Genomic DNA, 12,396 nt, shown 5'->3' on the forward strand with positions numbered 1-12,396 from the left:
TGCTGTTGTTGGCCCTCCAGAGAAATTGGTTGGCCACTGTGGGAGACAGGAGGCTGGACAAGATCAGGGGTAGTCAACCTGTGGTCCTCCAGATGTCCATGGATTACAATTCCCATGAGCCCCTGCCAGCTTTTTCTGGCAGGGGCTCATGGGAATTGTAGTCCATGGACATCTGGAGGACCACAGGTTGACTACCCCTGGACTAGATGAATGGTTTGACCCAGCAGGGCTCTTCTGTTCCTCTCTGCCTGTTGTTGGCCCTCCAGAGGAACTGGTTGGCCCCTGTGTGAGACAGGAGGCTGGACTAGATGGACCTTCCCTGGTCTTATCCAGCAGGGCTCTCCTGAGGTTCTTATTAGCACTTTTAGGGCAGGAGTTGGCAATATGGTACCTCAGCCAAGAAGCACACAAAGGATGCTCCTATTGTTCCCACTTTCAAGCAACTGTACGAGGGACTTTAGGCAAACAGAATGGCCCAAAGGGAGGGGAGGAGGAAACAGAGGGAGTTGAATCAAGGACTTAACTGCACAACAGTCCTTGGTGAAGTGACTAAAGGGATCGGTAGCAGGGCCCCTGCTTGGCATACAGATCCAAGTCTCCTGTTCGAAGGGCTCATGAATTAGGTGATACGAGAGACCTCTGCTTGAGATTCTGCAGGCCCCTTGCAAGGCAGACTCAAAATAAGACAGGTTCATGTGGATTCTTTGGGGGAGGGGCCATGGCTCCGTGGCAGCAGGGAGAGGTTCTGCTCGTGTCCAGAGGAGGGCATCAAAGAGGGTGAGGGGATTGGAGACCAAGACGTAGGAGGAAAGGTTGGGGGAGCTTGGTCTGTTTAGCCTGGAGAGGAGGTGACTGAGAGGGGATCTGATAGCCATCTTCAAGTATTTAAAAGGCTGCCATATGGAGGATGGAGCAGAGTTGTTCTCTCTTGCCCCGGAGGGACGGACCAGAACCAATTGATGAAATTAATTCAAAAGAAATTCTGTCTAAACATCTGGAAGAACTTCCTGACAGTGAGAGCGGTTCCTCAGTGGAACAGGCTTCCTCGGGAGGTGGTGGGTTCTCCATCCTTGGAAGTTTTTAAGCAGAGGCTAGATAGTCATCTGACAGAAATGCTGATCTTATGAACTTAGGCAGATGGTGAGTGGGTGGGGAGGGAGGGATGCGCCAGAGTTTGTCTCTTGCGGCCCTTCCTTGCACACCCAGGGAATTGCTGATCACCAATGTGGGATGGGAGGTGAATTTCCTCCAGGCCAAGCTGGATTCTGGAAATTTTTGTTTGGGGGGGGGGGGGCGACACTTGGGCATGAAACTGGAGTCACTGTTGGCAGGCAGGTAGTTAGTTCCTGCATTGTGCAGGGGGTTGGACTATATGACCCTGGAGGTCCCCTCCAACTCTATGATTCTATGACCAGGCAGGAAGTGATAAGAAAGACCTTGGCCGGAGATCCTGGCTCAGTGGAAGAGCCTCGGTTTGGCATGCAGAAGGTCCCTGGCCCAACTCCCAGCATCTCCAGTCAAAATGACCAGGCAGGAGGTGATGAGAAAGACCTTTTTTCTGCCTGAGACCCTGGAGAGCACCTGGCAGTCTGTGTAGACAATACTACCTGGATGGAGAACGGTGTCACTTCATGTGGTTTTACAGACAGGCCAGGCATTAAACCTAGCCGGCGCCAAAGTTCCATATATTCAAACGTGTGAATGGACTCACGCCTGAAAGCTGAGCTTCCTACAGCATCGCAGAAGTTCCCCAAGATGGTTACAAAGGCAACAAACAACAATGCAAACGGCTGATCTTTTAACTTAAAATCAAACTTAAATTTCAGAGCGTCAAAGGAAACGGAGGCAGGAAGTTTCAGATGCCAAGGCCTGCCTGAATCACGAAGCGCGTCACATCTCTCCCCACGAGGCAGGAGGAACACTGCACCGCATGCACCAATCTTCCTGCAGTGAAGCAGGGCCTCATCTGCTCTGATTGCATCTCAGGGCTGGGCTGCAGCTACGAGTGAGAATGCTGGACAGTTTCTCTTCAAACCCGGCTTCAGTTCTGAGTCAAGCCACGGATTAAGGCTGAGATTGAACGACAGCTTATCGAGCGACCAATGACTGCCTCCAAAATGCATCATATGGTGGCACGCAATCTACTGGGCACCTGCAGCTGCTGCCCCCAACTCCCCTCTCTGCCATCCTGGGCAGTGTGGGGAACGGCCGTTTCCCCTGTGAGGCTGCAAAATGGTACAAAACAGTCGCACAAAGCCGCCATCCGACTTTCTAGAACTTGATGCCTGTTTGGGTGACGTAGCTTCGTACCCAGGGCTGTGGAAGTTAACAGCTGCGAGGGGGCAAGTGTGTCTTGCAGCCACGTTTCCCACAGCTGGGTTAACTCCTCTCGACAGACCAGAACGCTGGAGGGGAAGAAAAGTCGGGGGATGCACACTGATGTGACATAGGGGCTGTGCATAGGGGTATCTCAACTCCTTCTGCCAGGCCAAGAGACCCCCCCCCTGGGTGTTAGAGATCCCACTTCTGACACCATCTCACCTTCTCTCATTCTTTATACTGATGGTGCTTCCAAGTTATTCCTCCTGCAACAGGGAAGGGGAGAGGGAGAAATCTGTTCCAGGCGGCCTGCGGAGGAATCCCAGAAGCGGAAGGAGCTGAGCCAACGGCCCTGGCGGGGACTGACCCATACTGACGGCTTTCCCCTCTAGTAAAACCTTTTCCTGAAGCCCCATCAGTGACTCCCCTGCCTGTGTCTTAGAAATGAGCAACCAACAAAAAGGAAAGATAATCTGCCCGTACTCCCCAGGGCAACTGCTTCATAGGCAGCCAGACAGTGGGGAGAATTCAGACCCAGTCCTGGCTTTTTGGTCCAGTTTGGGTTACGGCTCAGAGGCAGCTGGGCTGCACAGCCGAGATCGGAGCCTGGCCGGCCAGCACAACCGCAGGAGGCTAGAACTCGGTCATCTTCTTATGCGTGTCGGCTTTCTTCTGCTCCCGTTGCAGGCTGGCCTCCTGAGTCCGCAGCTCAGCCAGCTTCTTGCGGGCGCCAGCCAGCTTCTCTTCCAGCTGAGCCGTGGCGATGCTGTGCCTGAAAGCCAAAGGAAGAGGATCAGGAGGTCTTGCAAGGAGTGTTGGCCACCCCGGGGGCTCATCGCCGCCTGCTCCCCACCCCCGGGTAGCAGAAGGAAGGGGAAGGGGAAGGGGAAGGGGAAGGGGAAGGGGAAGGGGAAGGGGAAGGGGAAGGGATGGGAAGGGAAAGGAAGGGAAGGGAAGGGAAGGGAAGGGAAAGGAAGGGAGAAAGAGAGAAAGAGAGAAAGAGAGAAAGAGAGAAAGAAAGAAAGAAAGAAAGAAAGAAAGAAAGAAAGAAAGAAAGAAAGAAAGAAAGAAAGAAAGAAAGAAAGAAAGAAAGAAAGAAAGAAAGAAAGAAAGAAAGAAAGAAAGGCCAGCCCTATCTTGTCTCAGAAACTAAGCCAGGCGTTACAGAGCATGCATGCCCCTGCTGGTCCTGGATGGGTGTGAAAAGCTCTGCTCCTTATGAAGGTCTCAGGCAGGCTGAAGCTGGAATCTGAAGCACAAGTGCCTCATATCGATTCTTACCTGCTCTGGAGGCAGGCAGGATATACGAACCCAGCAGCCCACCCCCCAGTCTCCTGTAGGTACAAGATGATTATTGGAAACATTATTAGGGACTGGTTATAAAAACGTAAGAGCCTGCTGGGCCAGACCAGGGTCCATCTAGGGAACTTCAGAGGAGAAGAGTCCACCGGCCTCTTGATTTGGCGCTGCTCCTCCAGCCGCCCAAGATATGACAACAACAACCACACAGGATGGAAAAGTTCAGCAGCGCCCACAAATGGCTTGACTGCTACCCTAATCCTAAATCTGTAGACCCTTGTAGACAGCCCACATTCTAGAGCAGCCGCTATTCTCCTGGGCAAGCAGTAACCAACTGGTTCCCCACACGAGGCTCTCTCCTCACCGTCCGACGTTGCGTGCCAGGGCCTCCTGGATCCCCCGGATGTCCTTCTGCGTCTGGTCGATCTTCTCCACCGTCTGGAAGAGGCGGACGTTCAGCGCCCTCTTGGTGCTCTTGCTGGCGTGGTAGATCTCCTTGCTGTCCCTCTCCAACGGCGCCAGCCCCCCTGGCTTCTCCTCGGCCCCCTGGCCCTGGAGTTTTTCGTTCAGGAAATCAAACACGTTCCGCCTGGGGGGCTTGGGAACCCGGGCTGAGGGCCGGCCGGCACCGCTCCCTTTCGCCCGCCGTCTCTTGGGTTTGGCTGGATCGAGCTTCCCCTCCCTCTTCTTCTGGAGGATCTCAGCACACTGGTCCAAAGATTTGCCTTTCGGCAGCACCACGGCCAACACGGGCTCCACCCTGCCCTCGGCATTCTTCCCCAAACCTGAAACAGGGTGGGGAAAAAGACACAGTTAATAAAAATTGCTTCTACGTCAAATTACACAGAAAATCCAGGAAAAGGAGATGATGTGATAGCCACGAGAATAAACAGCTTTAAAAGGAGATTAGAGATCCATGGAGGGGAAAGTCTATCAACGGGCTACTAGCCACGGTAACGGAGGGGAATTTTCACATTCAGGGGTCGTCATCCTCTGAATCTCAGGGCCAGGAGACAACATCAGGGGAAGGCCTTGGCCTCTGTGCTGTGTTGTTGGACTTCCAGAGGAACTGGTTGGCCCCTGTGTGAGACAGGAGGCTGGACCAGATGGACCCTCCTTGGTCTGATCCAGCAGGGCTCTTCTGAAGGTCTTATGAAGGCCTCAGCCTCTCTGCCCGGTTGCTGGCCCTCAAGAGGAATTGTTTGAATCCTGTGTGAGACAGGATGCAGGACTGGAAGGACCTTCATTGGTCTGATGCATCAGGGTTCCTCTGATGTTCTTATGAAAGCCTTGCCCTCTCCGCCCTGTTGTTGGCCCTCCAGAGGAACTGGTTAGCAGCTTTGTGAGACGGGGGGCTGGCTTAGATGGGCCATGGGTCTCACCCAGGATGGCTTTTCTCGGGTTCTTAAGTTGGTATTCCCCATGCATTTACACCTTCTTCTGCAGAGAAGCCTGCCAGATGCTGATTTTCATAGAATCATAGAGTTGGAAGGGGCCATACAGGCCATCTAGTCCAACCCCCTGCTCAACGCAGGATTAGCCCTAAGCATCCTAAAGCAAATTCTCGGTCATTTCCTATGACCGAGAATTCAGCTTTCTATTGGGTCCCGGCACACATGATGGGGATAGCCTTTTTTGCTGAGTGCACACAGGGGCTTACCTTTCCCCAGCTCATACCCCATCCGAGCCATGAGTTTGGATCCGATGCCCCGGGTGTGCGCCTCCCAGCAGCCGAAGGAGGAACTGCAAGCAGAGGGCCCTTCTCCGTTCTCAGGGGCCCCCGACTCCACAACTGCAAGGGAGGCAAGAATTAAAGGTTCAAAAGGGGACGTCAAGAAGGAGGGCAGAAATCAAGCTCTGCGGGAAGACTGATCCAGACAATACGAAGGGCTGCCCCTTATCTTACTCACGGCTTTGGTGACAAGAGCTGGTTTTTATAATTCCTTGCTTTTCACCATCCAAAGGGGTCCCCCAAACACCTTTCCCTTCCTCTCCCTATAACAGACACCCTGTGAAGTAAGTGGGTCTGGGAAAGCTCTGAGAGAACAGCTCTAACAGGACTGTGACTAGCCCAAGGTCACCCAGCTGTAGAGGAGCTGGGAATCAAGACTGGCTCTCCGGATTAGAGTCTGTGATTCTTAACCACTGCACTACACTGGCTTTGTTGACAATGCCACTGGCTTTCATGTGTGGGTTTGCTGGCAACAGACTGCCACTGCCAGCCTGTGGAGGACCGTTCCCCGACTGGCCTCTTCTCCCACCACGCTGCACCTTCCTCCTCTCCAGATCCCATGAGGCTGCCAGCACTTCAAGGAGAAGCTTTTGCAAAAGGCCAGGCCACGCAAATTCATTAGCAGGCACACTTCTATCCTCTGAGGAGTCTGGGGAGGCATACATGGGAGGGGCTGTGGCTTGGTGGAAAAATGTCTGCTTGGCATGCAGAAGGTCCCTGGTTCAATCCCCAGCATCTCCAGTTAAAGGGATCAGGCAGGAGGTGACAGGAAACGCCTCTTCCTGGGAACTTGGCTCAGTGGCAGAGCCTCTGCTTGGCATGCAGAAGGTCCCCGGTTCAATCCCTGGCATCTCCCATTAAAGGGATCAGACAGGAGGTGCTGTGAGAGACCTCAGCCTGAGACCCTGGAGAGGCAGCACCAGTCTGAGTAGACTATACTGACCTTGACAGACCCAGGATCTGATTCAGGGCAAGTTGGTTCTACTTCCCTTTTTTATTCTCACAACAGCCCTGCAAAGCCTGCTCATCCAACTGCCAAGTATGAATGACCACCCACCAAGGCCACTCAGATCTCTGTGGCAGAGGGAGCATTTGAACCCAAACCTCCCCAGTTGGAGACCAAATACTTCAGCCCTCCAGGACACGGGCTTTCCAGGAAGACCTGGGTCCCGCTATACATCACTTCCTCTTGATAGTGCTCCTTCTGCCCACCCTCTCTTTTAAGTTTCTCTTTGAGGAATGAAGACACTCCCTTGTTTCACGATCTGTTTACCTACATGAGCAGGTGAAAAATCACACCTGGTGCCGTCGACATTTCCAAAGTCAGAACTGCCCGCAAGACGGAGAGGGTTCATTTTCCCAGAGAGAATCCCGTCATGCTACGTCAAGAGGAACCCCAGATTCTCAGCTCTCACCTTTAGCGTACCCCGCATCGTCCACTTCGTTGTCATCCGACTCCGAGGAGGAAGAGTTCTCCTCGCTGCGCAGCGGCGGAATGACGCCGTCCCCCTCCACCACGGCTTCCTTCAGCAGCAGCGAATCAAATTTCACGGTGTAGAACCCGCTGTCGATGTCTGGGAATGGAAAAGCAGAAACGGGTCACCTACAAAGTTGCCGGATGCCAACTGTACGATTATGAAGGCTTTTTGCCTAAGGTTCCAAACAATGAAATCCTGATTCCATCGGAACGTAAGAAGATCAGACCGCCTAGTCCAGCCTCCTGTCTTACACAGCAGCCATCCAGTTCTTCAGAAGGTCCCATGACAGGGCATAGAGGCTGACACCTTTCCCTGGTGTTGCCTCTTGGCTCTGGGATTCAGAGGTTGAGTGCTCCTGAATGTGGAGGTTCACCTCAGTCACCAAGGCTAGTAGCCCCTGACAGACTCATCTAATCCCCTTTATAGCTGTTTACTTCCATGGCCATCACAACATCCTCTGGCAGCGAATACCGCATTTTAACCCCTCTCTGTGTAAACTGGTATTTCCTAAATCCATTGGTTTCATTGGATGCCCCCAATCCCACTCCTCCATGGAAGGCTGGTCCAATAACTCATTTCAGTTAAATTCACGTTCAGTAGCACCTTAGAGATTGGCGACGTTTTCCAAGTGTAGCCTCTGGAGAGCCAAAGCTCCCTTCTGCACATATATATCTGACAAAGGAAACACTGACTCTCAAAAGCTTATTATTTTAGCCTTGGTTTCAGCTGGGGTTGTTTTAACTGTTACTGCAAGCTGCCTTGACTCAGGAGGAAAGGCAGGATAGAAATACTTCAGTAAGAAAATAGTTATGCCAGACCTTCTACTGCTTCGGAATAATGCTAATCCCTGTGTACACTTACAGTAGCCTCTCAAGGATATGCTTAGTGTGTGTGTGTGTGTGTGTATAGTATTTAAATGAGACTGATTTTATACGTAATACAGATTTGTATTTATTTATATCCCACTTTTACCTCCACAGTCAGGACTCAAAGTGGCTCAGAACAGTGTTCCCCCCACTTTCATTTTCTCACAACCTCCCTGTGAGGAAGGCTAGGCTGAGAAGTTATAGATCATGCATTTTAAAAAATGAAATTGTTATAAGTCATTTTTATTTATTTATTTAGATTTCTACACCGCTAAAACAGCACAATAAGTTTAAGCTTGATAATAAAAAATGGAATATATTTTAGTTTCCTTCCTAAATTCCGCTCCCACCCCCCATCCCGGTCAACAACAAAAAAAACTCTGATTTTTACCCATGGCTTCAAAATTTCTGGAAAAAAATTTATCCTGATTTGTTACTTTTAAAGGTATGGCATGAAAGGATTTTGTTGGAAGTGCTAAAAAACAGCACAGTGCCTAGAGTGCTGGAGAGAATCTGAGAGAATCAAGTTTGAGTCCTAACTCAGCCATGCAAACTTGCTAGGTAGCCTGGGGCCAGTCATGCCCTCTCGGCCTAACCTGCCCCACAAGACTGTTGTGAGGATAAAATGGACAGGAGCAGAATGATGTGAGCTGTTTTGGTCCCCACTGGAGAGCAAGGAGAGGTATAAATGAAATTTAAAAAAATAAACCTATTACATATTAGCAGGAATGAAACACTGAGGACTAGCTACTTTTGCAGACTTCATTTGAAAGTATGTTATGCACAACCATTCATTCAAGCTGGAAAGAAGCATTGCTGGGCCTTCTGATACTGCCTACTTGGGAAGTTGTCACTTAGAGGAGGGCAGGGAAAGGTTCCTGCTGGCAGCAAAGGAGAGGACCTGCAGTAATGGGTTTAGTCTACGTGGAAAATGATACTGGCTAGATAGCAGGGGGGGAAAATTTCACAGTCTAAGTAGTTCAACAGTGGGATGGGCTGCCTCAGGAGGTGGGGAGCTCCCCCTCACTGGCGGTCTTCAAGCAGCGGCTGGACAGATCCTTCTTCTAGATGCTGGAGACTGATCCTGCATTGAGTGGGGGGGGGGCTGGACTAGATGGCCTCCATTGACCCTTCCCAGTCTAGGATTCTATGGGTCTAGTTCTGCAGTGAAATGGGCTGCCTAAGGAGGTGGTGGGCTCCCCCTCACTGGCCATCTTCAAGCAGTGGCTGGAGAGATCCTTTTCCTGGATGCTGGAGGCTGATCCTGCACTGAGCAGGGGGTGGGACTACATGGCCTGGGTGGCCCACTCTAGGGTTCTCTGAGACAGCCCAGATAAGCCAGCCTCACCAGTGATTCGAGCCGCGTACCAGATCCCATCCTGATGTCTTGCCAGGCAGGCCGATCCCACAGCCAGGCAGCCGAGGTCGGGCTCCTCAAAGGGACGCAGCTCCTCCACGGGGACCACCTGCCCATGGGAAAACCTGGAGGGTGGGGAGAGCAAACACAGGGAGTGTCATTCGCATGTGCTCTGCCTGAAATAAGAAACAAAAAGTACCTTTCCCCTTTAAAATAATCCCGGGCTTCTCTCTTTAAGTTTTCCTGATTGTCTATAATGCTTAGGATTCTGTACTCTCTCTGAGTTTGATTTCTGGTCAAGGAACATAAATTTATTGGGATGGGCTCTGGTTCAGTGGAAGAACCACTGCTTTGCATGTGCAAGGTCCCAGGTTCAATCTCCGGCATCTCTGGTTAAAAAGGACCAGGCAGGAGGTGATGGGAAAGGCCTCTGCCTGAGACCCTGGAGGGGTTCGGTATTGTTAACCGAATGGGCCTAATGTCAGGTGTGCCAACAGCCAATGATAAACCCAGCCAGAAAGGCTCCTGAAGCCGACAGAACTTGGCAGCAAATTCACCAATCTGATCCGGCATGGCCATCCCAAGATAGACTCCCCTGCCCCTCATGTTTAGAGAATCCCACCCCATTTAGAATGCAGCTAAGCTAAAAACCAAGAGCCAAGCTTAGACCTTACCGGCAATTCTCGTTGAAACGGCATTTCTCTTCCAGGAAGAACGGGCACGGCTTCAAGGACTTGTGCGTGGGATAGAGGTAGAGGACTCGGACCCCTGCAGTGCCATCTTCCATCCTCTCACTGCCCACGATCATGGCATTGTGGTACTCCAGGGTGCCCCAAGAACTGTAGTAAGGGGCTTTCACTTTCATCCCACTGGCTGCCTCCTCCTCCTCCTCCCCCTCCTCCCCGTCTGCCTCACTGTCTGTCTCTGGGTAGGCCTCATCTTGAACACTCGAGGGTTCACCCCCTCCAACAGCAACGGCTTCCTGAAAAGCTGTATATTCTTCATCGGCATTCTGCTGGCTTGGCTCATTACCATCTTGGTTTAGGTGAGCGGGCAGAGATGGGGAGACCGTCCCCGGGTCCAAAGCCGCCAAGAGTTTGCTCTTCTTCACGGACACCAAGCTGGATTCGGTGAGCTCGATCAGCTGCTTCAAATCTGACTGCAGTTGGATCAGATCCGATTCTTGCGAGGGGTCCAGCCCGGCTCCCAAAGCCAGCTCCACCTGCTGCAACTGGGCATTGTAATTCTGAATGGCCACTTCCAAACTCTCCTCATCCATTTCCTTGCTCGGAATTCAGTACATTGTCAGTTTACCAAACCACACTGATTCTCATTATTACGAACCACAGCCTGGATTCTCAGCAGCAATGCCTTCTCCTTTTTAACAACCGTTGCAAATGGCTCCAGAGGACAGGAGTCAGGTTATAAAGAAACAGATGAGCAAAAGCATAAATCCACAAGTCCAGAGAGGCTGTCCCAAGACTTGGCAGGAGTCAGCATCTACAGTCAACAAAGCAAAAAAGTTATTCTTCTACCTGAAAGCAAGCAGACACTTGGAATAAATAATGCTTATTCTCAGGTGTCTCCACCAGGGAGACTAAGAATTCACTGGAACAGGAAAATCAATTAACTTTTATTTTTTTACTACTCAGCAAAGATACACCGAGAACTGCCAACATCTTAAAAAAAAAACTGGTGCAACTTCTATGCCATTCAGAGCAGACCAACATATAGAAACTAAGCTGTCTCCAGCAGAATTCTGAAAAGGAGATATAGAAACATTCAAAATAAATACACAACAAATAAATAAGGGAAGCAACAGGAAAAGCGGAATTTTTTTCATGTCTCCTCGGAGGCTGCTGTAATGGCCAAGGAACAAGGCAAATCAATATAGATGAAGAGAAGAATTGGTTTTTTATACTCTGCTTTTCACTACCTGAGGGAGTCTCAAAACAGCCTTCCCTTCCCATCCCCACAACAGACACTCTGTGAGGTTGTTGGAGCTGAGAGCGCTCTGGCAGAACTGTAACTGCCTCAAGGTCACCCAGCTGGCTGCATGTGGAGGAAGAGTGAGGAATCAAACCCGACTAGCCAGATTAGAAGCCGCCGCTCTTAAGAAGGCTGGCAAAAATGCAACAGGGAATTTCTTTCCATGTCTCTGCAAGAGGTGGGTGCTGACGTTTAGTCACACGGGTGCTAAAAAAAAAAAAATCAGCCTTCCCTCAAAATAACAAGGCAAATCTACCCAAAGGGGCATTGGAACATCTGCATCAACTTGCTCCTTGGAAAATGTCCCTTCATTCTCTTTGGGATGGGAGAATCCCAGACAGCATCTCAGAGGCAAAACACAGTTCAGAGAGTGTCCGATCACCCATTCTTTTTACCTTACTAAGAAACATTAGAGCAGTTCTGAGAGGTGACAGGGAACGGAGGCTGAGGTGGGAGCCAGGTCACTCACTCCCAATGTCAGCCACACCTGGAATTCTCTCCCCCTTACCTGCCAAGGGCCACCACCCAACAGGTGTCACCCAGTGTTACCAACCTCCTGAAGCTCTTCCACTTCGACAACCATTCTCCAGGCAGCAGAGATCAGTTCCCCGACAGGTGGGGGCCGCTTTTGCCTCCTACGATCTAGAGGTAGATAAACAAATAGATTGACTGATTTGGTTTTTTTTTTGCAGAGGGAAATCCAAGGTAGCAGCTCCCTTCCCTAGACCCTGCCCTCCTCCACCTCCAAATCTCCAGGAAGCCCCCGCCCCAGAGTTGGCAACCTCAGTTACCACCAGACCTCTCCTCTCTCTCTCCCCCCCCCCGCAGCCTCAGGAAACCTGGCCTCCCTCACAGGGGTGTTGTAGGAATGGCTGGCGGTGGGCCTGGGAAGAAGTTTGGACACAGAAATAACAATGATAATGATAATAATAATAAGTAATAGTGATAGTGACCGGCCTCCTCCAGCCCCTTTCCTTCCTCCTCTCAGCATCCCGCGGCCACCATGATGCTTCCAACCCGCCCCCTCACTCGCCCGGCCCGGAAGCAGGGAGACTTCCGGCGGTCTGGGGAAGCCGAAAAGCCATAGAGAGGAGGAACATAGAGAGGGAGGCTAGAGCGGCCCTGGGCCTCTGCACTTGGGGAGGGTCGTTTTGTGCCGAATGGCCAAAAGCGGGGGAGGGGGGTTGGCTATATAGTTACTTGTGTGCTTTTTTATTGCAGAGGAAGTTTTATTATTATTAATAATAGTAATAATAGTTAAATGTTTATTATCTACCATTCCCTTGTAGAAGAGTTGGCTTTTATACCCTGCTTTTTACTACCTGAAGGAGCCTCACGGTGGCTTACAATGCCTTT

The 12,396-nt window shown here is 51.0% G+C and overlaps 1 protein-coding gene across 3 annotated transcripts; it reads right to left on the bottom strand.

Moving 5' to 3' along the window:
• Nucleotides 1–1,785: 1,785 nt before the first annotated feature.
• On the bottom strand, nt 1,786–12,119 carry ZGPAT (zinc finger CCCH-type and G-patch domain containing). 3 transcript variants are annotated; one of them, XM_077335943.1, is made up of 8 exons: nt 11,994–12,119; nt 11,594–11,682; nt 9,726–10,551; nt 9,043–9,176; nt 6,766–6,924; nt 5,279–5,410; nt 3,983–4,403; nt 1,786–3,091 (listed from the first exon to the last, which is right to left on the bottom strand). In XM_077335943.1, the coding sequence occupies exons 3-8, from the start codon at nt 10,328–10,330 to the stop codon at nt 2,953–2,955; spliced, it is 1,590 nt and encodes a 529-aa protein (XP_077192058.1). In that variant the 5' UTR covers nt 10,331–10,551; nt 11,594–11,682; nt 11,994–12,119; the 3' UTR covers nt 1,786–2,952. The 3 variants fall into 3 exon arrangements, with proteins under 3 accessions (XP_077192058.1, XP_077192060.1, XP_077192059.1); XM_077335945.1 differs by having other exon boundaries at nt 11,998–12,076; XM_077335944.1 differs by having other exon boundaries at nt 11,894–12,046.
• Nucleotides 12,120–12,396: the final 277 nt, after the last annotated feature.

The sequence above is a fragment of the Paroedura picta genome, chromosome 4 (assembly GCF_049243985.1).
Source record: "Paroedura picta isolate Pp20150507F chromosome 4, Ppicta_v3.0, whole genome shotgun sequence".
Classification (NCBI taxonomy): domain Eukaryota; kingdom Metazoa; phylum Chordata; class Lepidosauria; order Squamata; family Gekkonidae; genus Paroedura; species Paroedura picta.

Bases quoted from the DNA above. Each gene is read 5' to 3' on its own strand.
- ZGPAT (XM_077335943.1), bottom strand. From the start codon at position 10,330: ATGGATGAGGAGAGTTTGGAAGTGGCCATTCAGAATTACAATGCCCAG. The intron at 9,177-9,725 runs GTAAGGTCTAAG...CCCACCCTCCAG, and splicing joins CGTTTCAACGAGAATTGCCG to GTTTTCCCATGGGCAGGTGG. The intron at 5,411-6,765 runs GTGAGAGCTGAG...CCTCCCTTGCAG, and splicing joins CGATGCGGGGTACGCTAAAG to TTGTGGAGTCGGGGGCCCCT.